This window comes from Podarcis vaucheri (genome assembly GCF_965113315.1).
Source record: "Podarcis vaucheri genome assembly, chromosome: 11".
In the NCBI taxonomy this organism is placed as follows: domain Eukaryota; kingdom Metazoa; phylum Chordata; class Lepidosauria; order Squamata; family Lacertidae; genus Podarcis; species Podarcis vaucheri.
In genome coordinates, this window is record NC_138749.1 from 32,065,650 (window position 1) to 32,092,377 (window position 26,728).

The 26,728-nt window shown below is 43.5% G+C and overlaps 1 protein-coding gene across 2 annotated transcripts in view; it reads left to right on the top strand.

Moving 5' to 3' along the window:
- Positions 1-26,728, top strand: part of MSH3 (mutS homolog 3) — a 62,591-nt gene that overhangs the window by 15,187 nt on the left and 20,676 nt on the right. For both annotated transcript variants that reach the window (XM_082191880.1, XM_082191881.1), the window contains 4 exons: positions 10,738-10,850; positions 12,625-12,739; positions 19,904-19,988; positions 21,778-21,887. In XM_082191880.1, the coding sequence (XP_082048006.1) occupies positions 10,738-10,850; positions 12,625-12,739; positions 19,904-19,988; positions 21,778-21,887 (423 nt within the window). The remainder of the gene's footprint in view (positions 1-10,737; positions 10,851-12,624; positions 12,740-19,903; positions 19,989-21,777; positions 21,888-26,728) is intronic.

Below are 26,728 nucleotides of genomic sequence, written 5' to 3' on the forward strand. Positions count from 1 at the left end.
AGCCTCCTCAAGATCTGTTTTTTATAATGTAGGTACAATACTGCAGTTGACATGAGCATCAGGCCATTCAGCATTGCTACAAGCACTGCATATTAATTGTTAGGTATATGTCTTTCCTATCGCTCTAAAATGTAGGAAATGTTCTAATGCAACTCACTTGCAGTAATTATCTGTGGCCCATGCTTTGCCTGTGTAATGTTCTGCCAGTATTTAGGTACCACCCATACTCAAGGAAGGATTGACTTGCTAACAGTAGGGTGTATATGTATGTGAGAGAGAATGTATCCTGTAGGGTGGAGCATTTTCTACTGCTATGTTTTTCCATGGAAACATTGATTGTTTTGTAAAATTAGTAAAAGTATAATGAATGCCAGTTAAATTCGGAAGTTTCAAAATTGTAATTACCTTTCTTTAGGTGTCTGGTTTTTTGGAAGCATGCATGTATTTCTAGTAAAAAAAAAAATACATAGTTTGGGGGGAGTTGTTAAAATCAGTATATTACAGTGGTACCCCGCAAGACGAATGCCTCGCAAGACGGAAAACCCGCAAGACGAAAGGGTTTTCTGTTTTGGAGGCGCTTCGCAAGACGAATTTCCCTATGGGCTTGCATCGCAAGACGAAAGCCCATAGGGAAATGCTGGCGGTCGGGAGCAAAGACTTTCGCCCACAGCCGGCCTTCAGAAGAGGACCTCTTCTGAAGGCCGGCGGGGGGCAAAAGTCTTTGCTCCCCCCCGCCTGCCTTCCCCCCCGCCTGCCCCGGGCGATCTTAAAATGCTGGCGGGCGGGAGCGAAGCGTTCGCTGCCGACCCCCAGCATTTTTAAACGCTGTTCCGAAGCGGGGGGGGGGGCGGGAACACCTGCCCCAGCCGCCCCACTTCGGAACGCTGTTCCGAAGCGGGGGAGTGGGGCGGGAACACCTGCCCCAGCCGCCCCACTTCGGAATGCTGTTCCGAAGCGGGGAGGGGGGCGGGAACACCTGCCCCAGCCGCCCCACTTCGGAACGCTGTTCCGAAGCGGGGAAGGGGGCGGGAACACCTGCCCCAGCCGCCCCACTTCGGAACGCTGTTCCGAAGCGGGGGGGGGGGGCGGGAACACCTGCCCCAGCCGCCCCACTTTGGAACGCTGTTCCGAAGAGGGGCGGGGGGCGGGAACACCTTCTGAAGGTGGGCAGGGGGCGAAAGTCTTTGTCCCCCCTGCCTGCCTTCCCAGGGGCTTTTAAATCGCCCCGGACAGCGGAGAAGTCCTCCGCTGTCCGGGGCGATTTTAAAATGCCGCCCGCCAGCATTTTAAGATCGCCCGGACAGCGGAGAAGTCCTCCTCCGCTGTCCCGGGGTTTTTTAAAAAATGCTGGGGGTGGGAAGAAAAGCCCTTGTCCCCCCCCCAGCCTTCAGAAGAGGTCCGGGGACAGACTGTCCCCGGACCTGGTCTGAAGGCGGTTTCCCTAGGAACGCATTAATTGATTTTCAATGCATTCCTATGGGAAACCGTGCATCGCAAGATGAAAAACTCGCAAGACGAAGAGACTTGCGGAACGAATTAATTTCGTCTTGCGAGGCACCACTGTAGTAGTTTTCAGTCCCTTCCTTTTTTCTCAGGATTTTAACAGTATTATTTGTGTTAGTATTCTTTCTTCAGTTTATTACACAGCCTTAACCATCAGGTCCCAGGGTGGGTTACAACAATTAAAATTCAATAGTATAAACAGTTGAAACATCTTGTAGTTAAAGGAGTGTGTTTGAATCTGAAAACACACATTTCAGGTGTAAAAGGCTATGGAAAAGAGTTGTGTCTTCACCATATGGTGAAAACTGTATAATGAAGGTATCATACACACATCTGTGGAGATGAAATTTCATAGCTTAGGAGAATGTTCTCTTCCTGGGCCCCACTCTCTGAACGTCTGAGGATGGCGGAACTGCTAGGAGGTCCCCCTCTGTTGCTTTTAACATATGAGAGATTCTGTGGACAAGGAGGTAGTCTTATGTGGGGCCTAAGTCATAGAGTTTTAAGTCATTTGGGGCCCCAGAAGCAAGTTATGCTCAAAAACAGGTTATATAATGAAGTGGATACTACTGAGTGACTATTTATTAAAATATTGACAGGTGTTCCTATGAAAAAATATAGCTTTGGAGTACAAGTTACTGATTTCCTTCTAAAACCAACTATTTCACTTCAACGTCCAACTACTTTTGGCTATTGGGAAAACTTTAGAATGGAGATATCCAATGTTGTGCCCTCCCAGATGTAATGGGGGCTACAGCTTCCCTTATCCTTAACTGTTGGCCCCGCTGGCGAAAGTGGAGAGCACCATGTCAGGTACTACTGCTTTAAATATATTAATAGAGCATGTAAAATTGATATGGCAAATATAAATGATAAATCTGATCCTAATTGCTAAGAGCACTGGGAATAAAACTTTCCCAGGAAATTTGTTGTTTCATAATTTTTGGGAAAACTGTCTTGCTGGATATTAACTGATATTAATATTGTAGTCTTAAACTGTTGTAACCTACCCTAAGATGTCATGGTGAAGGGCAAGCAAAAAATCTAATGAATGATAGTTCAATTTGTGTATAATATAATAGGAATAAGACAACTGAGGCCATTGGGAAAACAAATTACTCTATTTTGGATCTCCCTGGTTCTTGGCATTGAAATTTTCCTAACTTTCTGACTTAGCTTTGCACTTAACTGAATTGTTGGCCCTATAGTTTTTCTGCATTATAGGAGAAACTGATACCAATAAGTTAAATTTCCAGTATCTAGCCGAGATATCAAAGTAGTACTTTTTGCTAAATGTGAATTATCACTCATAGGTGGGACATTTATTTTTCTTTATTCTCTATCCCCTCCATAGTGCTCATGTGTTCTCTCTCTTTCTACTCTCATTGTCAAGACTATTTGTTTGGAGGTGACACAGGAAGCAGGCAGATAAACAGATTATTCCAGATAGTGTAAGGGTTCAGGCTTCAGTCCTATACATAGGAGTAAATCCCAGTGAAATTGGTGGAATTTACTGCTGAGTAGACATTGCAGTGTAAGTATACAAATGATTGAGAAGCCAGGCCAGATGCTGTATAGGACCAGATTATGCCAGTTGTCCCACACTGAGCCAGTAACAGCAGTACTACTTTCTGGCTATCTCAGGCTTTCATTCTAAAAGGTATGACACAAAAGGAAAAGAAATTGGGAAGTATGAAGGGGAAAAAGCAAACTATGGCACTGTTCCCTAGCTGTAAAGTTTGTGTAATGATCAGTGGGAATGGAAAGATTTCAAGGAGAGGAGAAGCCAAAAGTGGCTAGTCTTTCAACGCAGCAGATGTGAAGTCCCTGCAGTCCTATCTCTCCTTTTATGTGTCTAATGGAATGGCTGCTATGGATGGCTTCTGGAGAGGAAGTCTGATGAAGCCAGTGTTTTACAGAGCAGGTAAAGAGGCCCTGCAGTCTCATCTCTATTTTTTTCTCTTGCAGCCCGAGGTAGTGAACAAAGTGTCCAGGTCATACTGCTAGAGTCCCTAGTTTGTGTCTCCTGCGTAGTACTGTAATGAGAAGGCAGTGAGTACAAGGCACAAAGTAACTCTTGTTGTAGTTGTCTCCCCCCCCCTTTATTTGCGATTTCCCAGTTTTTAAATCTTTATTTGCGATTTCCCAGTTTTTTTAAAAAATAGTAGACTTGCAGTGACAAAATCTGCAGCAGTCCTCCACTTCTGTTTACCAGTGCCTTGAAAAGTCACTAATACAGAAATGGAAAGGAGGAATTATCTATTAATGGCCTCACAATGCAATATCCTAATTGCTGAGATACGGATATACGAGTGTATTACTGGCAGTTGGATAACTCTATTCTACCTGTGTCAGGAGATAACATCACTCAAACTAGCAAACTTTCAGTTTGTGTGTGGCTGCACTGTGTGATGAGCAACTGAACTTCATGTTAAGGCATCTGCCTAAGGTGTATCTTCAAGTCCAGAACTGATCCTGCCCTCCAAGACTGGTTATTAGATGCTCCTGAACAGGAATGACTATAATAATACTTTCTGTTTGAATTAATTTTTGCCCAAGCAATCACCTAATCATGGCTGGACAGGGTTATGCATTTATCGAGCCCAATTGTTAAGAATATAAGAGCCCTACTGGATGTGACTGATGGCCCATTTATCCCAGCATCCTTTTCTCATAGTGATCAAACAGATGACTATGAAAAAGTTGAAGGAGGACATCAGTGCAAAAGCACTCTTTCCACTTGTGATGAAGCTGTACAGCACAGGTACACAGACATATACTGAAGGTGGACCATTACTATCATGCTGTATTCTGTCTGTGACTGTCAAGCACCCCTTGATCCATTTTTCAGAATTCACTAAAATAACTTATTAGCAGTGTGTACACAGTAATTTTTCTAACCCTTAATATCGAAAATGAGGTGACTTAAAGAAAAGCTCTTTAATAAAAGAAGAATCTGATCAGTTATTTAAATACCTAAAATCCAGATTTGTAGTCTTAATTGATGTGAATTTAACTTTTAATTTTCTAGAGGACTGGAAAGGTTTGGCCTCCTACCAGAGGGAGTTATTTAACAAGCTATAGCAATTTAAATACGTGGTAAAGTAGGGTGGTAAAGTCCCTGTTCGGGCGGTTGAATTTTTAGGGACGTGGGTGGCGCTGTGGGTAAAAGCCTCAGCGCCTAGGGCTTGCCGATCGAAAGGTCAGCGGTTCGAATCCCCGCGGTGGGGTGCGCTCCCGTTGTTCGGTCCCAGCGCCTGCCAACCTAGCAGTTCGAAAGCACCCTCGGGTGCAAGTAGATTAATAGGGACCGCTTACTAGCGGGAAGGTAAACGGCGTTTCCGTGTGCGGCTCTGGCTCGCCAGAGCAGCGATGTCACGCTGGCCACGTGACCCGGAAGTGTCTGCGGACAGCGCTGGCCCCCGGCCTCTTGAGTGAGATGGGCGCACAACCCCAGAGTCTGTCAAGACTGGCCCGTACGGGCAGGGGTACCTTTACCTTTACCTTTAAAGTAGGGTGGAGAATGCATCTGGCTGGCAGGCCAGATTTTTATTTCCCCACCCCTTGTGGGTCAAGTTTGACAGTGACATTGGGTGATCTTTTTTGCTTGCATGGGTCTCCAGATGCCCCTTGCAAAGTGCTCTGCAAGACACAACAACTAGCTGATCATCATAGCCCCTTGCAAAATGTTATGTTGCCATAGGGTTTTGCAGGCACCGCTAATCAGCAGTGCCAGAGAAAAGCCCTTTTGGCTGAGCAAAGTTTTTACCTGCCCCATACCTGATACTATATATGATATAAGGTGTAAGATAGGTGGGCTTGGCTTAAATGGCCTTACATGCCCAATGGGAAGGCCTGGTGGGCCTAATTTCCTGCACCTTTTGTAAAGTGTAATATATACTCAGACTGTGCACAAGGAGAGAAATTGCTGTGACCGACTAATTTTGTGGTTCACTCTTGGTGCATTTTGCAGACATCTTAATGTGAGCTTTGTTGGTCTGGAGTATGCCCTATCCAAATTTGTTAGGGCTATTTGCATTCATCTGGTCTATCATACAGTGTGGTTAGACAATATATATGTGCTGGACTCAATATTTCTCGTGCAGTGTTTTCCCCACCCTTTAAGAACACTAACAGTGGAAATATTGCTGTAACTGCTTGACGCTTCTGTTTCTTTCTTTCTCATTCCCTATTAAATTCCACTGACAATGCAAACATGTGCTTCCTATATCCCTGCCCTGGCCTCATCTGAACATATGCGACTGCTGGCACTTCACTAGTTGTGACTAGATTAGGCTTCAGAGTTGCTGATACTGGCATTGAAAGAGCTGCTTTTAGAGGAGCCCATGATGCTGAACTTGCTTCCAGATTCAGAATTGATGGTTATGCATGTATGACTATGAAACAAGAATGGAAAGTATGATCTGTTATTTGGCTTCGCAGAAAACTGAAAAAATGAATAGAGATGAGCTTTAATTATTTTTTAAGCTGACTTTGATTTCATTGAAACATCATTTATCTCTACTTCTGTTTGAAACCATTATCACTGGGGGGGGGGTGGTGTCTAGAAAACAAAAAGCAATACTGACAGCTAATAACTTTTGTTTATGGTCTTCAGTCCTCACAAAAATATTTTAATGAAACTGCCATATATGAATGTAGTAGCTGGGACTGAAATTGTTTCAGAACTTCTTCTGAAGCAGGTAGGCACACAGTAAATATGTTAAGTAAGAGATAGTGTTTCTCCATTGGATATGATGCAGTATAGCATTCATAAAACACTTTTATATCATCTTAACTTAAAAACATTCTCGGGCTAACTGTCAGTGTTGGTCAGCAGACAGCCATGCATGGTCCCAGTTAGATTGCGATCATGTTTAGATGAAGAACTGGGGCAGATTCAAAGGAGAGTTGTTGCGGAGTCAGAGTTATTGCAGGCCAAGATCTGAGCCAGCAGACATTCTTAGCAGGCTAAGGTGGGCAGAGAAACAGGAGGAATAGACATTATGACAGTCAAAGAAGCAAAGTTAGGGAGTGACTGAACCAATGCGAGAGTTGCTTTGTTGCACATGCAAATACTTACTGCAAGCTAGGAGCATTTATGGTCTGTCCAGGAAGAACCAATGGACTGTTTAGGGGTGGAACCATTTTGCAGGCTATGTAATAATAAACTATTATATTATATTGGAAGGCAATATTTGTATTTTCTTCCTACACTCTTAATCCCCATTGTTTGCCATCAAGGGCAATAAGAGACCAAGGAGGAGCTCTCTAGTTCGTTTTCATTGAACCTTACACTAAGTTTTTATGTGGTTTAAGGTTTTAAAGGAGTTGATAGTAGAAGGGATAATAGTGGTTCATTGCATTGGCCATATAGTTTCTTTGAGATGTACATGTTTTTATAATCTGGGTAAGATTTAGTCTGATCAGTTAGGTCTGTTTTATTTTTCCACTTTTAGAGAACATCTGTAGATAGTTGTTTTGTTAAGATTTGGAAGTATATTAGTAGTCTGACTCCCTTAGGAGGTTGCTGATTCTCCTCCTTTGGAATATTTAAAGCAGAGGTTGGATGGCCATCTGTCATGTATGATCTAGTTGAGATTCTTGCATTGCAGGGGGTTTACAAGATGATACATGGGGTCCCTGACAACTTTACAATTCTATGTTTCTATATGAATTACAAGCTAGGTTTAAATTTTCATTTTTAAAAGCATTGTTTGGAGTAACATGAAACATGTAAACAAAACCACCTTGCAGTACATAAAGATCATTTTATTGCACACATAAAATCTCACTTTCACTCTCACACAATGTGTTTTTAGATAAACAGAATAATAGAATAATATGAATTCTATTACTTCTGATAAGGAAAATGTAAGACACACATAGCATTTTCATAAATCTGACAGGAAAGCTTAACATAATTAATTGAAAAATAGAGCAGGGCATTTCCCTTACCCTAATGACTTCTTAAATCCACACCAGCTTATCAAAGAAAGCATTAATTAGAGTAATTGCAGAGCCAGCTGTCTATTGCTTGCTGTCCAGTACCTTCTGTTGAGGAAACCACAAAACTCACTGTAAGGTTTTTTTTAGATAACTAATTAAAACTCTTGTGTGTTGCAAACTGACAATGTAACCTTTTGGGTTACATTGCACATCCTACTCTGGCTGCATATTTGAAAGTTCACACATACGGGTTTTTCCTATGCAGAATGGGGAGTGGCTACATTGCTAGTGTAGTGCTTTTAAAACATGTTACCAGTTGATTCATGGTACAAGTTCATGTCCAGGACATGATATTGTTACATCATGCAGAAAGAAGGTGTGGTAAAGCTAGAGTGAAGTTGCCATTTTCATATTCATAAAAGTAAAATTTGAGTGTTAAACAATGCCATGGCATTTGTTTAAGTATGGGTAGCTAGCTCTTTGCGTTCCATGAATTTTTGAGGGTGTTAATGGTACAGTTACAAACTTATTATGTATCTGGGTGTTTTGGAGAAGGTTCATGATGATAATTGAAGGATGGTGGTGCTTCTGATTAATGGGCTGCTACAGACTAGTTGTGTTGCTTGTTCAGTCCATTATTCACTTTCATTTGTTGCTATGCAGTCGCTGGCTGCACAAAGGTTGTATGTGCTATGCAGATCATGTGTATTGTCCAACTGTTTAACCACATATTTGCATCTCTCTACTTGCAGTTTTTGGGGCGCGGGTGGCGCTGTGGGTAAAAGCCTCAGCGCCTAGGGCTTGCCGATCGAAAGGTCGGCGGTTCGAATCCCCGCGGCGGGGTGCGCTCCCGTTGTTCGGTCCCAGCGCCTGCCAACCTAGCAGTTCGAAAGCACCCTCGGGTGCAAGTAGATAAATAGGGACCGCTTACTAGCGGGAAGGTAAACAGCGTTTCCGTGTGCGGCTCTGGCTCGCCAGAGCAGCGATGTCACACTGGCCACGTGACCCGGAAGTGTCTCCGGACAGCGCTGGCCCCCGGCCTCTTGAGTGAGATGGGCGCACAACCCCAGAGTCTGTCAAGACTGGCCCGTACGGGCAGGGGTACCTTTACCTTTACCTTTTACTTGCAGTTTTACAGAGTTAGGACCAATCTGTTATCAAATTAACAATCTAGAAGTTTAGAAGAAAATTATCAGTCTGATTGATTAGAATAGTCCTTCCTTGAGTTCCTCATCTACAAAGTAGGAATAGCACATTACTCTATAGGACTGTTGTATTATTCCTTTGCAAAGTTGGAATTAAAGTGGAAGCAAATCCATAGTTGTTGTTTTTTAATTTTTGCAAACCTTCATGTTCCCTTGAGCTTGCTGATTCCTCCCTCTTGTGTGCATTCGTGTGTGGTAAATTGAGATCACCACTAGTGTATACAAGTAGGGCCTTGAAGCAAAATTTTGTAGTGTGAAGTATTTCTGTTCAGGGTTCTAGCCATTTCATTTCCCCTCCCCATGATGTTCCTTCTTTCCAACAGTCAGTCAGCATCCTGTGCCCCCTGAGCACTCCTGCACACTTTGGGGCTACCTTGAGTTTGTTGATACCCCCTTCTCATGAGTGTATGGCATAGTTTTGACTACTAGCTGTGGGCTCACTGTCTCTGGAAGATCATAAATAGAATAAAAGAGAGAATGTACTGGGATCTCTCATAATGAGAAAGAGAGTATTTGGTTGGCTGTATGGGAGAGGGACATATAGTGGTGCCCTGCAAGACGAATGCCTCGCAAGACGAAAAACTCGCTAGACGAAAGGGTTTTCTGTTTTTGTGTTGCTTCTCTAGACGAATTTCCCTATGGGCTTGCTTTTTTTAAAAAGCCGCTTGAAGAGGCACAGTTGCGACGGACCGTGCTTCGCAAGATGAAAAACATCGCAAGACGAAAAGACTCGCGGAACGAATTCTTTTCGTCTTGCGAGGCACCATTGTAAATATTTACAGCATCCTCAGTCTAAACACTAGACACATTCCTAAGTCACCCTTCTGGTTGCAGCAAGTAGGAGGCCATAGCTAAGGTGAGGTCCTTCAAGGATCACATGACTTCAGTGTTATAAACTGCATACTCGTTTTTAAAAACGGGCAGTTCTTTTATGGCAGGGCAGAGGAGCTAATTTCAGAGCCACAAACGTTCCAAGATAGCCCTGGTTGCTAATTAGTCCTTCAGCTAGGTTTATGCATAGCTCCCGTGATCTAGCTGGAACAGTATTTAGAACTCCAGGAACATACATGTTTCGGATGTTGTATGTCCCTGAATTCCCTTACCATGTTTTAATTGGATTTTTGGCACTTATTGGCAAAACTGTGTACCGTATTTTTCGCCCTATAGGACACACCGTCCCATAAGGCACACCTAGTTTTTTGGGGGGGAAATAAAGGGGGAAATTTTTATTTCCCCCCCAGGTGCGGGAGCTTCCCCCGACCCCAGCCCCCAGAACAGGCAACTCTTCGCAAGCCGTGGGAGCCCAGTGCGGGCTCCCACAGCTTGCGGAGATCTGCACGAAGCCTGGAGAGTGAGAGGGGTCGGTGCGCACCGACCCCTCTCGCTCTCCAGGCTTCAGCAAATGCCTGCATTCGCCCGATAGGATGCACACACATTTCCCCTTCATTTTTGGAGGGGGAAAAAGTGTTTCCTATGGGGCGAAAAATAGGGTATTTGTGTGTGCGCGTGTGCGCGCATGCTGCTTAGTATGGGAAAACTCCTCACCCTTCATCTGTGTGAACACACCCAACTCCCTAAAATGTAGGATTAGAATCAGTGCTGGCCAGAAGGCAAGAATGTGTCTTGGCACCATTTATTTTATAAATTAAACATGGGACTTTCATCACAATTCTGTGAGAATGAATTAGGTAGCAAAATGTTAAACCTGTCCTGAACCTAGAAAAATACAGGTTATCAATCCAACTAACTAAATAAAGGGCACAATTAATGCAATTCTTCTGGATTTATTAATGCTTCAGGGCTTAGCTAGGGAAAATGCAGTAGCAACTGAAATGGGAAGACAGAGCTTTGAAACCACTCTAAAATCTAATTTGTTGAGTTACAAAGTGATTTGATCAACCTGTGCAATGAGAAAAGGGCACACTTTAAAAATCAAATTTATTTTCAAAGTTTCGCTTAATGAAATAGTCCTGTGTCTTGATGTGTTTGCAAACAAGACAAATAGATTTTCTGATATTGTGAGTTTTCTTTCAGTTATTTTTGTAAGTACAGCAAGATTAAACATACTTCTTATTTCCAGTTTACAGGATGACAGAATTAGGGTAGAGAGGATGGAAAACAAGCATTTTGAGTACAGCAATGCTTTCCAACTGATTACAAACTTCTATGGAGATCGAGTACTTGATAGTAAAGGTAACTGATTCAGAAATACACTGAAATTTGTCTGAATAGTTTTCATTTGTATTAAATAGGATTTTATTATTTTGTAAAAGTTACTTCACGGTGTCATATTTTCCTTAATTTACAAGTAGATTTTAATATTCTGAGATTGTGCTTGTTAATATATAGAGTTTTTTATATACGATAGATTCCGGCGTATTAGGCAACTGGACGTATAAGGTGCTGGGAGGAAGCCGCGCGCATTGGGGCCCGCTGCCCGCTGCTGCTGCAGCTTTTGCAGCCTCCGAAGCAGCAGTGGGCGGCAGTCTCCACGCTGGGAGGAAGCTGCCCGGCGCCCACTGCTGCCTCGGAGGTAGTACCCAGCGTATAAGACGACCCCCAACTTTTTAACCTCTTTTCTGGGGTTAAAAAGTCGTCTTATACGGTGGAATCTACGGTGTGTGTCTGTGTGTGTGTGTGTGTGTGTGTATTGTATAGCAGTATTGAAGAATCAGAGAGGTCATTCCATCCATATTTATTTCTTGATAACCAGTAAACATTAATTTTAAATTACAGATTATTCAAATAAAAACTCCAAGAATAATTCAAGAACTAAACTCTTTAGTAGTCAGTTGAGCAGCAAGTTGGGCCTGGTTTGCTTTTGGAAAGTGCCTTAGAGCAGTGTTTCTCAACCTGTGGGTCTCCAGATGTTGTTGGACTACAACTCGCATCATCCCTGAACTCTGGCCTTGCTAGCTAGGGATGATGGGAGTTGTAGGCCAAAAACATCTGGGGACCCAAGGTTGAGAAAGGCTGCCTTAGAGTATTTGTCTCAGAGGAGATTTGACGAAGTTAGTTTCCTAATTAATTTCTTGCAATGCAATCCTATACATGTCTATTCTTAAGTAAGCTATTCATAGTTCATTGGTACTTGCTTCTAAGTAATTTTGTATAGGTTTTCAGTCTTAGGCTGTTTCCATGCAACCAGTTTGTCAAGTAACAAATGCTTAGTTGTTTCTGTTAAGAAAGGTTTTGATATTATATATGGGATGATGATGATGTTAATAATATAAATGATATAATATACTTGCAGTGTGTCCTAACCAGGTCATACTCAGTAACATTGAATATCACCCAACATTTTTTGGATTCTCATTTTCCCAGTAATAAATGGTTGCTGTGAAAAATATGGTTCTTTTTCTATCTAGTTTGCGCCATTGCAATGGTAACATAAACCCCTATTACATGGTATACAGAACCTTGTAGGTAAGTGGCATAAGATCCTGCCCATGTGTTTGTACCTGTTTGTGGTAATACAAAAGTATATGCTGAAGAATTTGAAGGAAGCAAATACCAGGAAGGCTTTCCATTCCTCAGTAGCAATGCTACTGCTTTTCCTCTTTCTCCTCCTCTCCTGCTCTGGAATGCACAGCCACTATTTCCCGTGCAGCAAAGCTTCTTCCCTTGCCTGAATCCAATATATCATGCAGAATTTGATAACTCTTCTTGCCAAGTAAGGCGTCATAGTTTTTCCCTGTCCCAAGATGCACAAACAAATACAAGGCATTAAATGTGTAGATTGTAAAAATACCACAAATAACTCGCTGAAGGAGATATCTTTGCTGCACTGTCCATAAGTATGAGGTAGGCAAAAGAAATATTTGTTGTAGTAGTGATTAGGATGCCAATTTGGAGCGAGAGCTAAAATATAGTGCAGAATAGGAGCTCCTACACACTGGATTTTATATGTTGCTGTAATAAAAGCTGCTTGTAATACAACTACACAAATTACAATTGTATTTTTAAGGTTCCCAAGCATTGTCAGTGGTTTTAAACTTGGATAAGTCAGTGCTATGCTCCCTGGCTGCTGTAATCATGTATCTTAAAGAATTTAATTTAGAAAAGATACTCTACAACCCAAGGTAAGTACTTTTAATTTCAGAAAATCACAATCCTGAACAAAGAATACTGTAGGGATATTATTTTGCATCCTCTGGCCAATTTCCTTTCATAAAATAAGTGTACTTTTTGTGATATCCCACTTGTAAACAGGTTCTATAATGTACTATAAACTAAGCATTTAAAGCTAACAAAAGTGGGAAAACTTTAGAAATGTAAAAGTATATGCTTGTAGTGGTTTTAAAATTACTTACCTGATTATTATACTGCCTATAATTCTGCCTATAACTACTATAATACTAAATGCAGAACTGCTATGGGAGGAATTTTTAAGCAAATCCTTATTCTATCAAATCGCCACTTCTGTGCCAATAATACTCTTGCTGCAGTTGTCGCATATAAAAACAGTTTTTTATCTTGTCTTTTAATGTCAGTGCCTACAATACCAAGTGTGATGGGATGATTAGCTGCTTGTGCTTAAAATTGTGCTCCCTCAGAGTTTGTGCGGCTCCACAAACCTCTGTGTGTGACAGAGCTCCTCAGACATGTCTGCTCTAGTCACTCGTAGAGTCTGACAGTGGCTGTCTGCGGAAGCGCTTCCAGCAAAGAAGCTCCTTAACGGAAACGCGTCTCCTGGACTCACGACGTGGCAGCTTCCGGCGAAGCATGGGTCTCCCTATGGTTGCTTCTGACACCTCCCCGCTGTTCTCGCTGGACGTGTCTCTCACCCCTCCCTCTCCCCTGCTAGTTCCTGCCTTGGCTGCTGCGTCTCTCTCAGCATTCCTGAGATCCTCCTCCAGAGACCCCTCTCTCCCCCTGCTGGTCCCTGCTTTAGCTGCTGACTCCCTCCCAGCCTCTGGGAGCCCTACCACCTCCCTTTCCTCTGATGTCAGTTCCCTGACATCCACCTCCGCTCCAGGGCCCCCTTCCCCCCCGCCCATACTCTCTCCTCTGGGCGGTGAGGAGCTAAAACCCCGAAAGGAATCCTCTTCATCTTCAGACGTCTCGAACATTTCCCTCCATCGTTCTTCGTTCCGGCTCGCTGAATCCTCCTCCGCCTCGGAATCAGAGAACCCCTCCAACTCTTCTTCTTCGTCGGTGGTGGCAAAGTATTCCCTCCGGAACCTCGCCACTGGCTGAGGTTTACGAGGGAATCTCTGATGAAACGTTTCTATTAAAACCTCGTCATCTACATCCTCTGCCATGACCCAGGTGTTTTCCGACTCCGGCTCCCCTTCCCACATTACCAAATACTCTACTTGATCTCCCTTCCACCTGGAATCGAGAATCTCCGCTACATGGTAGCTGTGTTCCTTTTCCTCCATAGCTGGTCCCCTATTGACCCTCCCTTCTCTGTCTCCTTTATACGGTGGCAGCAACGACCTGTGGAACACTGGGTGCAGCTTCATGTGGTTCGGTAACCGGAGTCTGAAAGCCACTGGGTTGACCTGCTGCGTGACTTCAAATGGGCCCAGCCTTTTGGGTCTTAACTTCTTACAACCCCCTTTGAATGGTAACCCTTGGGTGGACAGCCACACCTGGTCCCCCACCCTAATGCTTTCCCCTTCCCTTCTGTTTTTGTCTGCCTGCCTCTTATATTCCTCCTTAGCCCTGTTTAAATTAAGTTGGAGCTGACGATGGATCGCTTCCATTTCTTCAACGAACTGTTCTGCAGCTGGAACGCTCCATTTCTCCCCTTCCCCCCCTGGGAAGGCTCGGGGATGGCACCCGTGATTAGCCAAAAAGGGGCTCATCCCCGTGGACACGTTCTCTGCATTGTTGTAGGCAAATTCTGCCAACGCCAGCTTCTCCACCCAATCATTCTCTCTGTCATTCACATAACACCTCAAATATTGCTGGAGGACACCATTAGCTCTTTCCGCCTGCCCGTTGGTTTCTGGATGACGGGCAGTTGAGAAATTAACCTCTACATGCAGTAAGCTCATGAGCTTCCTCCAGAACCTGGAAGTAAATTGTTTCCCTCGGTCAGAAACCACCCTCAAGGGGGCGCCATGCAGCCTAAACACATTTTCTACAAACAATTTAGCGGTTTCTTCTGCTGTGACCGCATGTGAGCAGGCTATAAAGTGGGCCATCTTGGTTAACAGGTCTACCACAACCATGATGGCTGTTTTCCCTCTAGACCTTGGCAGATCAGTCATGAAATCTATTGCCACTGCTTCCCATGGTCTTTCAGGCGTGGGTAGTGGTTCTAATAAACCTGCCGGTGCCCGCCTCTCCCCCTTGGCTCGTTGACATTGGTCACACCCTCTCACATACTCCCACACATCTTCCCTGACCTTGGGCCACCAGAATTCCCTGGTAACCAGCCACATGGTTTTGTGTTGCCCAAAATGCCCTGCTGTGGGGCTATCGTGCAGTTGCTTGAGTACCTTTTCCCTCAATTCCCCTTCAGGTATATATAACGCTCCCTTGTAGTACAACGCCCCGTTTCTCTCCTCAAAACCCCCGGGTTTGTCTCCCTCCCTCCTGAGACCCCTGAGTTTGTCCTGGGCGTATTCATCCTGCACCGTTCCCTCTACCAGTTCCCTTTGCCCCACCAATGCCGCCCCACACACCCAGCGGTCCTCTGGAATGACATGGGTCTCTTCGGGTGCTCCCTCCCTCTCCAAATATTCAGGTTTGCGTGAGAGAGCGTCCGCCCTAACGTTCTCTGGGCCTGGCACGTAACAAATCTCAAAGTTAAATTTGGAGAACTCCTGGGCCCATCTCAACTGCCGTTGGTTGAGCACTCGCGCAGTTCTCCAATACTCTAGATTCTTATGGTCCGTGCACACTTGCACCTTATGTTGTGCACCAATTAGCAGGTGCCTCCATCTCCAGAAAGCCTCATGAATAGCAAGAAGTTCCCGGTCGTACACCGTGTAGTTCCTCTCGGATTTGTTCAGCTTTCGTGAAAAGAAGGCACACGGTCGCCACTCTGACTCCTCCTTCCCCGGCTGCAGAAGAAGCACCGCCCCTATGGCTCTGTCAGATGCGTCTGTTTCGACCCTCAGCTTTTTTTGTAAATCCACATGCAGAAGTTGTTCTTCAGAGGCGAAGGCCCTTTTCAGTTCCTCAAACGCTCGCTCCGCCTCCGCCGTCCAAACAAACTTCTTTTTACTGCTGAGACAGTCCGTGATGGGCGCCGTCAGGTGGGCGAAGTTTCGGATGAACTTACGATAAAAGTTTCCAAACCCTAGGAACCTCTGCACATCCTTCTTGGTTTTGGGTGTTTTCCATTCCAGGACTGCTTGAACCTTGCCGGGATCCATGGCCAACCCCTTGTCTGACAGGCGGTACCCCAGGAATTCCACTTCCTTGGTATGAAACTGACACTTCTCCAGTTTCACCCACAGCCTGTTGGCTTGCAGCCTGCTCAACACTTCTCTGACGTCTCTCACATGTTGCTCCTCATTCTCCGAATACACCAACACATCATCTAGGAAGGCCACGCAATTCTTGTAGAGCAAAGGCCCCAGTACGTGGTTCATGAACGATTGAAAACACGCGGAGCCTGCTTGTAATCCAAAAGGCATCACGAGATATTCAAATGCCCCCAAAGGGGTGAACATGGTGGTTTTCCATTCATCCCCTTTCCTTATACGTATTAGGTTGTACGCCCCCCTTAGGTCCAGCTTTGTAAAAATCTTTCCCTTCCGCACCCTGGTCAAAATATCATCAATCCTGGGCATAGGGAAAGCCGCCGGTTCTGTCACTGCATTTAACCGCCTGAAATCACATACAAGTCTCGGCTTGTCCGTGTGCTTTTTATCCACAAAAAACACTGGGCTACCCCCCGCTGCCTTGGACTCTCTGATGAAGCCTCTCTTCAGGTTCTTGTCAATGAACTCTCGCAACTCCTGCATTTCCCTGTCTGACATGGCATACAACTTGCCTACAGGAAGCTGTGCTCCAGGGAGTAAATTGATCTGGCAATCAAAGGGCCTATGCGGGGGTAGTTGGTCAGCTTCCTTCTCGCTGAACACGTCGCTGAGATCTGCATACTGTGGTGGTACCTTCACCTTCTCCATTACTTCAGTCCCTGCTAGGGTGGCTTGGGCCCCTGCTGAACCCTTTTCCCCCTTGCAGTGTTCTAAGCAATGTGCTGAACCGAAGGAAACCACTCTTTGATGCCAGCCCACCAGCGGATCATGTAGGGCTAGCCAGCTCATTCCCAAAATAATGGGAGCGCCTCCCAAGGTGGCCACATTAAACGCTATCAGTTCTGTGTGCCTTGCCACCCTCATTATCATTGGGACGGTCTGCAAGCTGACTTCCCCTCCCAACAGCTCCCTGCCATCGATCGTGGTCACCTGCAGGGGGTTGCTTAAAGGGATCGTCTGTATCTGGTGTTCAGCAGCAAACTCCTTGCTCATAAAATTGCAGGAGCTGCCTGAGTCCAACAGCGCCTTTATTTTTAGGGGGTGTCCATTTTGCAGCTCTAACGACACTTCAATCACTAGAGCAGGTTGAGGAGCTTCTGGCACGGGCACTTTCACTGCTCTTTGGCCTGGCTGCAGTGCCCCGACTGTGGCAACCAGGCGTTGGCTTTTACCTGCTCCGTTTCTCCCTGCTCTCCTCCCTCAACAGCCCCCACCATCCCTTGCCATTCCTTCCTCTGGGGGCAGACTCTGGCAAAGTGGCCTGGCTGTTGGCAGAGATAGCATTTCCGGGCCCCCTTTCCCTCCTTCTTAGCCCCCTCACTGGGCTTTGAAACTGCGCGCGCGCGGGCTGTTCCGACTTCCATCGGCTCTGCCGGCGGGAAAGCTGGCTCAGGAATGTCTGGAATGCGGAACTCCTTCCAACGTTCCCCTCTCCCTTCCCGCCTCTCCAAGGCTCTTGCCTCCTGGCGCGCTCCTATGGTCAGCGCAGATTTGGTCAGCTGATCCATAGACACCGCCCTGGGGCTCCGGGACAGTTCGTCTTTCACAGCCGAAGAAAGACCTTCTTCACATAGCATCTGAATGGGTGCCGCCGATAAATCCCACCCCAATCTGTGAATCAGCATGGTAAACTCAGTCCAGTACTCACGGACAGATCGGCTTCCCTGCTTGCAAGCCATTAGCTGTCTGCGCACCACCCCCTCCTCAATATCGCTGGAAAACATGATATCCATTGCACGAAAGAACTTCATAGTGTCCTTTAGGATGTCATTGTGCGTTGCCATCAGGGGTCGAACCCAGTCCCGCGCCCCCTTCTCAAGATGCCCAATTACGAAAGCAACTCGCGATTCCTCATCAGGGAACTCATCAAACTGCACATTAAGGGCATATTGCATCTCTGTCCTAAAGGCATGGTAATCCTTGGGGTCCCCCCCAAACTTCTGCACCAATCCTGGTACCTTTCTGGGGAACTGCGTGGTTCTCCCCTTCTTGTCAGCATCCTGAGCCCTTCTCTCCTCAAGCCTCGCCGTCTGCAGCGCAAGTTGGACCTCCAATGCTCGGTATCTTTCTTCCAAGCTTGGACCAGCTCCACCCCCTGCTCCTCCGGCTCCGGCTCCGGCTCCGGCTGGGTCGCTCATGATGCTTTCTCCTGCACAGGCAGCGTACAGAGACTGTCAGACTGCTGTGATGGGATGATTAGCTGCTTGTGCTTAAAATTGTGCTCCCTCAGAGTTTGTGCGGCTCCACAAACCTCTGTGTGTGACAGAGCTCCTCAGACATGTCTGCTCTAGTCACTCGTAGAGTCTGACAGTGGCTGTCTGCGGAAGCGCTTCCAGCAAAGAAGCTCCTTAACGGAAACGCGTCTCCTGGACTCACGACGTGGCAGCTTCCGGCGAAGCATGGGTCTCCCTATGGTTGCTTCTGACACCTCCCCGCTGTTTTCGCTGGACGTGTCTCTCACCCCTCCCTCTCCCCTGCTAGTTCCTGCCTTGGCTGCTGCGTCTCTCTCAGCATTCCTGAGATCCTCCTCCAGAGACCCCTCGCTCCCCCTGCTGGTCCCTGCTTTAGCTGCTGACTCCCTCCCAGCCTCTGGGAGCCCTACCACCTCCCTTTCCTCTGATGTCAGTTCCCTGACACCAAGTAAAAATGCTTCTGGTTTTTTTAATAAATGTATATTTCAACATCTTTTCCATCTCATTATAAATCATTTCCCAGAAGCCTTTCACTTTCTTACATTCCCACCACAGATGATAAAAAGTGCCTCTTTTACCTCTTCATAAGGTTTAATTTTCCAGTTATTTCCTTCTTCTCTTACTAACTTTTCATATGTGCCCCAAGTTTTACTCATATTTATCTTTTTTACACTCATTGTTTCCAAAGGTGACAACCACCATGGTGTTTTACGTTCTAATAGGTTTTTGTACCTATCCCAAATTTCATATAGAGCTCTTCGGAATATGTGGTTTCCAAATCCTTTATGCACTTTTGTTTTGTCATACCATAAATATACGTGCCAACCAAACCTATTGTCAAATCCTTCTAAGTCCAACAAATCTGTATTTTCTAACAATATCCATTCCTTCAACCAACAAAGGCAGGGTGGTTCATAGTATAACTTCAAGTCTGGCAAGGCAAAGCCCCCTCTTTCTCTAATATCAGTTAACAATTTAAATTTAATTCTTGGTTTCTTCCCCTGCCAGATATATCTTGAAATTATTTTCTGCCCCTTGAATAACAGTTTTGGTAGCACATTCATTTTAATGACTGACATCCTATCCTATAGAGAAAGTTGCATCCGTCCCCACACTTTCAAATCTCTCTTAATTCCATTCCACATCGGTGTCTAATTATCTTGGAAAAAAATTATATTCTTTGGGGTTAGCCAAATTACCAAATATTTCACTTTTTTTACTACTTCTATACCAGTTTGTTGTTGCAGCATAGCCACCAAATCTTGTTTCATATTTTTAACTAACGTTTTAGTTTTCTTTTTATTTAATTTGAGACCTGCTACTTGTCCGAACTGTTCTATTTCTTCTAGTGCTTCTTTATCACTAGTTAATGGGTCTTCCATTGTTAAAACCAAGTCATCTGCAAAGGCTTTCACTTTAACATTGGTAGTTGATTTTAAATTAGTTTTCCCCAGAAGTAAAATGATTCATATGTGTTTACCAGAAGCTGTTTCTCCTTCATATGTCTTAACGTGCTTTCGCCAACAATATACAAAGCCATGATTTTATTTTAAAGCTTAATAAGCAATTATTTTGTGTCATCACTATGGAATAATGCTTTTTATTTCAGTAATTTTAAGAAGTTATCAAGTGAAGCTGAATATATGATACTTAATGGGTCTACAGTAAATAATCTTGAAATCTTACAGAATCAGGTAAGAAAGTATGCTTCATCCTGCACATTTCTTTGCTTGGGAAGCATGTCTTGGATTATTGCACGTGTTCTTCATACACCAGTTCTCTCCTAGCTTCCTGTGTTTAGTCAGATTTTCCTCAGCTAGGCTCTAACAATGGAAGTAAGTTGAAACAGGAGACCTATGATTCTGTTATAGCAGTTAGAACATGGGTCAGCAAACTAAGCTCCATGGGCTGGATCAGGCCCAATTGCCTTCTAAATCCATCCCGGAGATGGTCCGAGGATCGCCAGCACGCGCACGTTCTTTCCCTCTCCCTCACACAATGGTGGTGGCAGCGGCGCCTCCTCCCTCCCTCCTGGCTTCTCTCCGCCCTGCCTAGAGGAGGAAGGGGGCTGGGCTTTGTTGCTGCCAGCCCCTCCGGAGCCCTTTCTCGTGCTGTTCATCATCCCTCCACTGCCGTTCTTTTTTTTTTTCTTTCCAAAATATAGTCCGGCCCCCCACAAGGTCTGAGGGGCAGTGGACCGGCCCCCTGCTGAAAAAGTTTGAGGGCCCCTGAGTTAGAATTTAGCAGCTAGTCTCCTGATTTCCCTCTGAGCCTATGTTCACAGTACTTTAGTAAATGCAGTTTTGGCGAAATGCATTTACCAAGGTGACATATTCATTGTTTTGATTTGTACCCTGTCTTTTTATCAGATAATGTACAACTCTAGAAGGATGCCAGCATAATTTAATACCCATCAAGAAGAAGAACATGGTGCAGGGCATGCATGTTCTGAGGGCATATGATGCAGCCAGCTTGTTGAAGTTAAGCAGGTCCTGGTCTAGTCATTTTTAATTCTGTGATGAATGAAAGGCCAGATATAAGTACAGTGGAGCTCTAGTTGCGGACATGATCCATTCCGGGGTACTGTTCGCACCCCGAAAAGTCTGCAACTAGAGCAGCGCTTCTGCGCAAGCACAGAGCGCAATAAAGCGCTTCTGTGCATGCGCGAAGTGCTCAGAATGCTTCTGCGTGTGCGTGAAGCGCTCAAACTGTTTCTGCTCATGCACACGCAGCAAAACCCTGAAGTATACACTTCCGGGTTTGCTGCATTCGCAAGCCGAAAAGACACAATATGAACCTAATGCAACACAAGGTATGACTGTATACTGAAGATAAGACTTCCTTTTTAAAAGTGAAGCTCTTGCCCATAAAAGGCACAAACACTTGGAACAAAACTGTAAATGGAAAATAAGCCAAGGAGAGAAGGAATTTACTGAAGATAAAAAAGGGCTAAAGATATAAAATAAATAAATAAACATTTACACCAAAAGCAGGAATCTAGTCACAAAAATCACTGGAGTTATAGAAAGAAAAAGAAAAAGTAAACTTTTTTCCAGAAGTTCAAGAGATTCATATCTAAATCATTGCATTGATGTTATTAGTATGTATAATGTGTGGAAATAAGTTGTAGAACAAACAGACAAAAGACAAAGTAATTGGCCACTAGAACCAAATGTCATTTATCAAAGAGCACGATCTTTTCGGAAGTGTAGATATTATTAACATAGACCTCTTTGTGGGAGGATTGTGGTAGCCACTGTAACACCATTTTTCAAAAAAAGGATCCACAGACATTCAAGGAAATGTGAGTTTCTGAGGAAAAAGGTAAACTTATTTTGTTGCGCATTTTTATCTTACTTTTTTATTTTATGTTGATGAGAAACAGAATATGTTTAAAGAACTAAGATTCTTAAAGTTCAGATTTCCCATATTTTCTTTCAAATGTGTTTTAATTGGTTGAATAAAACACTGTCATTACTGCAGACTGATAAGAAAAAAAAAGGCAGCCTGTTTTGGGTCTTGGATCATACAAAAACTTCATTTGGGCAACGAAGACTAAAGAAATGGGTGACACAGCCTCTTTTGAATTCCAGGTATTCATTACCAAATAACTTTGCTACCCAGTAGCTGAGCTGGATATTGATTATTTTAAAGTTATAATACTTTTGTTTTTCCTTCGATGAGAGTAATCCTTCGATGCAGCTAATTTTATTCTTAGGCTAAATTAAACACTGCTAGCTTCGAGGAATAATTACCAACTTTCAGATCAGCTCTGCTACTCCAGCTCTTATACTCCATGTAAAATTTAGTGTGTTTTTAGGTTTTGGCTGTTACAAAAAATGCATTTGCCTGTTTCTGCATTCTTTAAACATGCTGGCAGTTGTAATAGCATTAATTTCTATGTCTAATGGAACTCCTTTTTGAATAATATATAGTTGTCCTTGACTTTGGCCATACTTAGGTATAAAATAAAAACTCTTCATTGGCTAGGCGTTGGGATGTAACAGATAGTTTTGTTGATTTTAGTATTGCTGCTTTGTTCTGATTCCATTTTTAGATTTGATGCAGTGTTTTAACAATATTTTATTTGTTTTGATTGTGATGTTCTGTATTGCTAGCCACCCTGTGCTTCCATTGGGAGGAAGGCCAGAACAGAAACATAAGGAAATAAATAAAATGCTTCACTTCTAACGTAGTTGGGTTTTGTTTTGCTTTCTTACAGGGAATCCCATAAGATACTCTTACGGTGTAAATTTATTGAGAATTACCGTATTTTTTGCACCATTACACTCACTTTTTTCCTCCTAGAAAGTAAGGGGAAATGTCTGTGCGTGTTATGGTGGGAATGCCTATGGGTGGCATGCCTACGGATTTTCCTCCTCTAAAAACTACATGCGTGTTATGGTCGGGTGCGTGTTATAGAGCGAAAAATACGGTAACTTCTGCTGTGCCCATTGGGGATCACTCACTACTGTGTCTTATTTACATGTTCATCCTAGGAACTATTTTCAGCTGTGCAGTGATTGTGACAATTATAGAAGAGTCAGTGTCTGCCCTTGGCAGTTCAGTTTGATAACAGTTGGAAACAATGGGAGAGACATTCCCTTGTTATAGTACTAGTGGGGAGTGATCACTGGTAGGAGACAAAATTCTGCTAGCTGGAAGCATGCAGTTGTTTGTTGTTGTCATTTAACTGAATTTCAGAATTTAGAATTTTATGTAAAATCCTTACCAGTCAGCAGTTTTTTTTCTTTGCAGTAATATATGAATGGAAGTTGAGAAAACTATGATACTAATCAGTTTGCATTCAGCAGCTTCCTCTCCTGACTTATCATGATGAATGACTGTTGTTGCAACAAAATGTGCTGTAATTGTAGATCAGAATTATTTATGATGATTGCAGCTTTTCATTACGGATGCATTCTACTCAATGGCTCATCTCTCCCTAAGGATGGAATGTGTATGACTAAAGCCTAATTTAGACCCAGTAGTAATTCTGCTTAGAATTGGATTAACATACAGCAGTAAATACTTTGGAACTAAAACTTTCTTTTGGAAAATATGGGAGTGGGACATGAGAGTAAGACAGGGACCATTGTATCAGAGATAGAAGTCATGTGTGAAGCTTGATGTCCCAATATTGGGCTAATTGCTCATACATAGCTTTTCATAATGCTATAGACAATGGCTCCTCTCCTTCTACAATTGAGGTATGAATACAACTTTGTATGAAAAATGATCCTGTCTCTTATGCTAGACACTTAAAGATTATCCACAGCTGCAACTGATTTATATGGCAGAGAAAGGGTCAACATATTCCCAGTTGTAGAGAAATGATTTTATTTCAGAGTTTGACCCCCCCCCCAGCACCTCTTTGAACTATCGGTCAATCCCCCCTTTCCTCATATCATCCCCTGAAGTGTCATCCAGTGAGGAAAAAGAGGAGGAAGACTAAGAGCTGCATTTATCCCTCACTGGTAATTGCAACGATTTTAAAAAATGGTTTCCTAGTACTTTACACAATTTTGCTTATACACTCGATAGCCAGGAACATAACCCTTGCATAAGATTACCTGTATTTGGCAAACATTTAAATCCTTCATTTGTACAAATTTGGTTGTTTCCTTTTTCAAGGTGATTGTTGCTGAAGTTGCATTTTACTTGTGCAAAACAAAAGCCCTTGATTGCCATTTAACAGATGTGGAGATAGTAGTATGCAGATCTAGTCATCCCTCTAGATGCATTCATGAATATTTTCACTATTGTTTAGCAAATATGAAGAGAGCTGTGCCATTATACTACAAAAAACCCCAAAAGGAGCCATTCTAAAATTGCTGGAAATGGGCTGTGGGATATGTAGTATGTTTCAAGATGTTTCAAGTTTTTAATGTTTTACTTAGAAGGTTGAGAGAAGAAAAGGAAACTTCATCCTAGTAATAGTTCTGCAGTTCCTTGAAGAGTCTGTCAGGCTCAAAACTAGATGGGTGTTTTTGCATGGGTTTTTGTTTAACTTTCACACTTTTGGCATGGACCATATTGTCTCCGTCCCCCAGCCACATGGTTGTTCATACTCAGGGGCTTCCTGACAGAAAAAAGACTGTTGCAGCTTTTATGCTAAAAGTATATAGAAAGTTTGATCCATCTATCTCAATTGCTGTAAATCTTAATAATAATAATAATAACAACAATAATAATTAATTATTTATACCCCACCCATCTGGCTGGGCTTCCCCAGCCACTCTGGGCGGCTTCCAAAAAAATATTAAAATACTGTAATACATCAAACATTAAAAGCTTCCCTAAACAGGACTGCCTTCAGATGTCTTCTGAAAGTCTGGTAGTTGTTCTCTTTGACATCTGGTGGGAGGGCATTCCACAGGGAGGGCGCCACTACCAAGAAGGCCCTCTGCTTGGTTCCCTGTAATTTGGCTTCTCGCCAGAAGGCCCTCGGCACTGGACCTCAGTGTCCGGGTAGAACAATGGGGGTGGAGACGCTCCTTCAGGTATACAGGACTGAGGCCGTTGAGGGCTTTAAAGGTCAGTACCAACACTTTGAATTGTGCTCAGAAACGTACTGGGAGCTAATGTAGGTCTTTCAAGGCCAGTGTTACATGGTCTCGGCGGCCACTCCCACTCACCAGTCTGGCTGCCACGTTTTGGATTGTAAATAATATTGTAGCGCAATTTGTGTTTGTATAAAATGTAGGCAATATACATGATGCGAGGCGCAGTATAGATATAAAAACAAACTAAAATTCAGATAATACAATCTGAATATTTAGTTTCTCATAATATTTGTTGTACTGTATTTACAACAGATTGTAGTAGAAGCAAAAATGTTTTAAATGGACCTTTTACAGTGGCATATTTATCCCATACATAATCCTCTATGGAGTCTTATATTTTATTATTCTTGGGAAAGTGTTTAAAAAACATAGTGAGGTGAAAAAAAATGGGTCACTTGATATTGGATGATGTTCTCTTGACCCGGTTTTTAAATATTGAGGATTACAGCAGGCAAAGTGTATGCATGCTTCTTTTGTGTTAGATTACTAGAGCTATAGTAGCATAGCCATATGTGAAAATGATTTAAAGTGCAGATTAACCTTTCGAGGGTAGTGTTTCATTTTTCCTCTGTTGTAGTATGTTTACATTTACTGTTTCATGTTAGTATATTATGTATTCATAAATAGAGTTCATAAACATGTTTTCCAGTCCCAATGTGATATATAGCTAGTATTTTTAGATGTATTTATGTTCTCCTTTAAATACCCATACAAAAACTAGGGGGGGAAATGTCTGAAGCCTTTTGACTCAGAGAATGGTCCTCCATTTGAATCATAACAGTCACAGCTTTTTGAAAAGGCCAGCTCAGGTGGAATGCTACCCATAAATGTAATGCTAGATCCTTCAATTTAGAGAGGGGTGTGTGTGTTCTGTATGTTGAATTGGCTCTCCTAATTTCTAGACTGGTACTAAGCTAGCCCCTGATTGCTGGTTTATCCAGACAGATTAGTATAATCAGCTTGACATGGGAGCAAGAAGGGAGAAAAATTGAGAGGGGGGAAAGTGTTGGCATAAAAGAGTGCCAGAAATTCGAATGGGGGGGGGGATAAAGAGGAAAACAGAGCAGCAAAGGTTTTAATAAAGCAGGGATGAAAACACACAGAGGAAAATGGTACATAGTTTTAAATAACAACAGAGGTTTGAATAGAGCAGGGATGGTGTAAATCTGAAGGGGGAAGCGGCAATTTTAAACATGACAGAGCTTTCAGTGGAGCGAGCAGGGGTGACTCTGGGGGTTGGGGAAATGAATGTTTAAAAACAAAGTTTGAGTACCCCAATAAGGGAGTGGGGGAAAGTATTAGCTGCTGCATTGTACCCACCTCTGCTATTTCTTCTTGTTAAAATTGGTTTGTTTTTAAAAACTCTTGAGTGTCTCTATATCCCTGAAGAGAAGAACAGGGTAAGGGGGGGGGGGAGACTGTTTTAAACTTCACCCTCTTCCATTCCCCAGCTGCTTCATGTGTGAGAAATAAAGGAAGTGGAGCCCTCAGATACTCCATAATACTGTGCTACAGTATGTTTCACTTCTGGTATCATGTGTTGTCTTCAACATGATGTTCTAGATTCAGTGTAGGAATTTAGGGTTAGTCTATTCATGTTAAAGATACAGTAACTTATATCATCATGGCCATGTGCGCATGCAAAGGGAGCTGCAGAATAGGAGACAGGACATTGCATGGAAATAGGGGTGCTCTATGTGCAAAGGAGAGTTGAGAAAAGAGACTGAAGGTGCAAATGGGTGTGCAAGGGAGGTTGCAAAAAAGGAGAAGGTTGGAGGTATGGGATTGGGGTTAAAGATGAAAGCAGGGCCATGAAAGAATCTGAAGAACAGGAAGGAATGGCCACTTAAGAATTGGGCAGAAGGTGA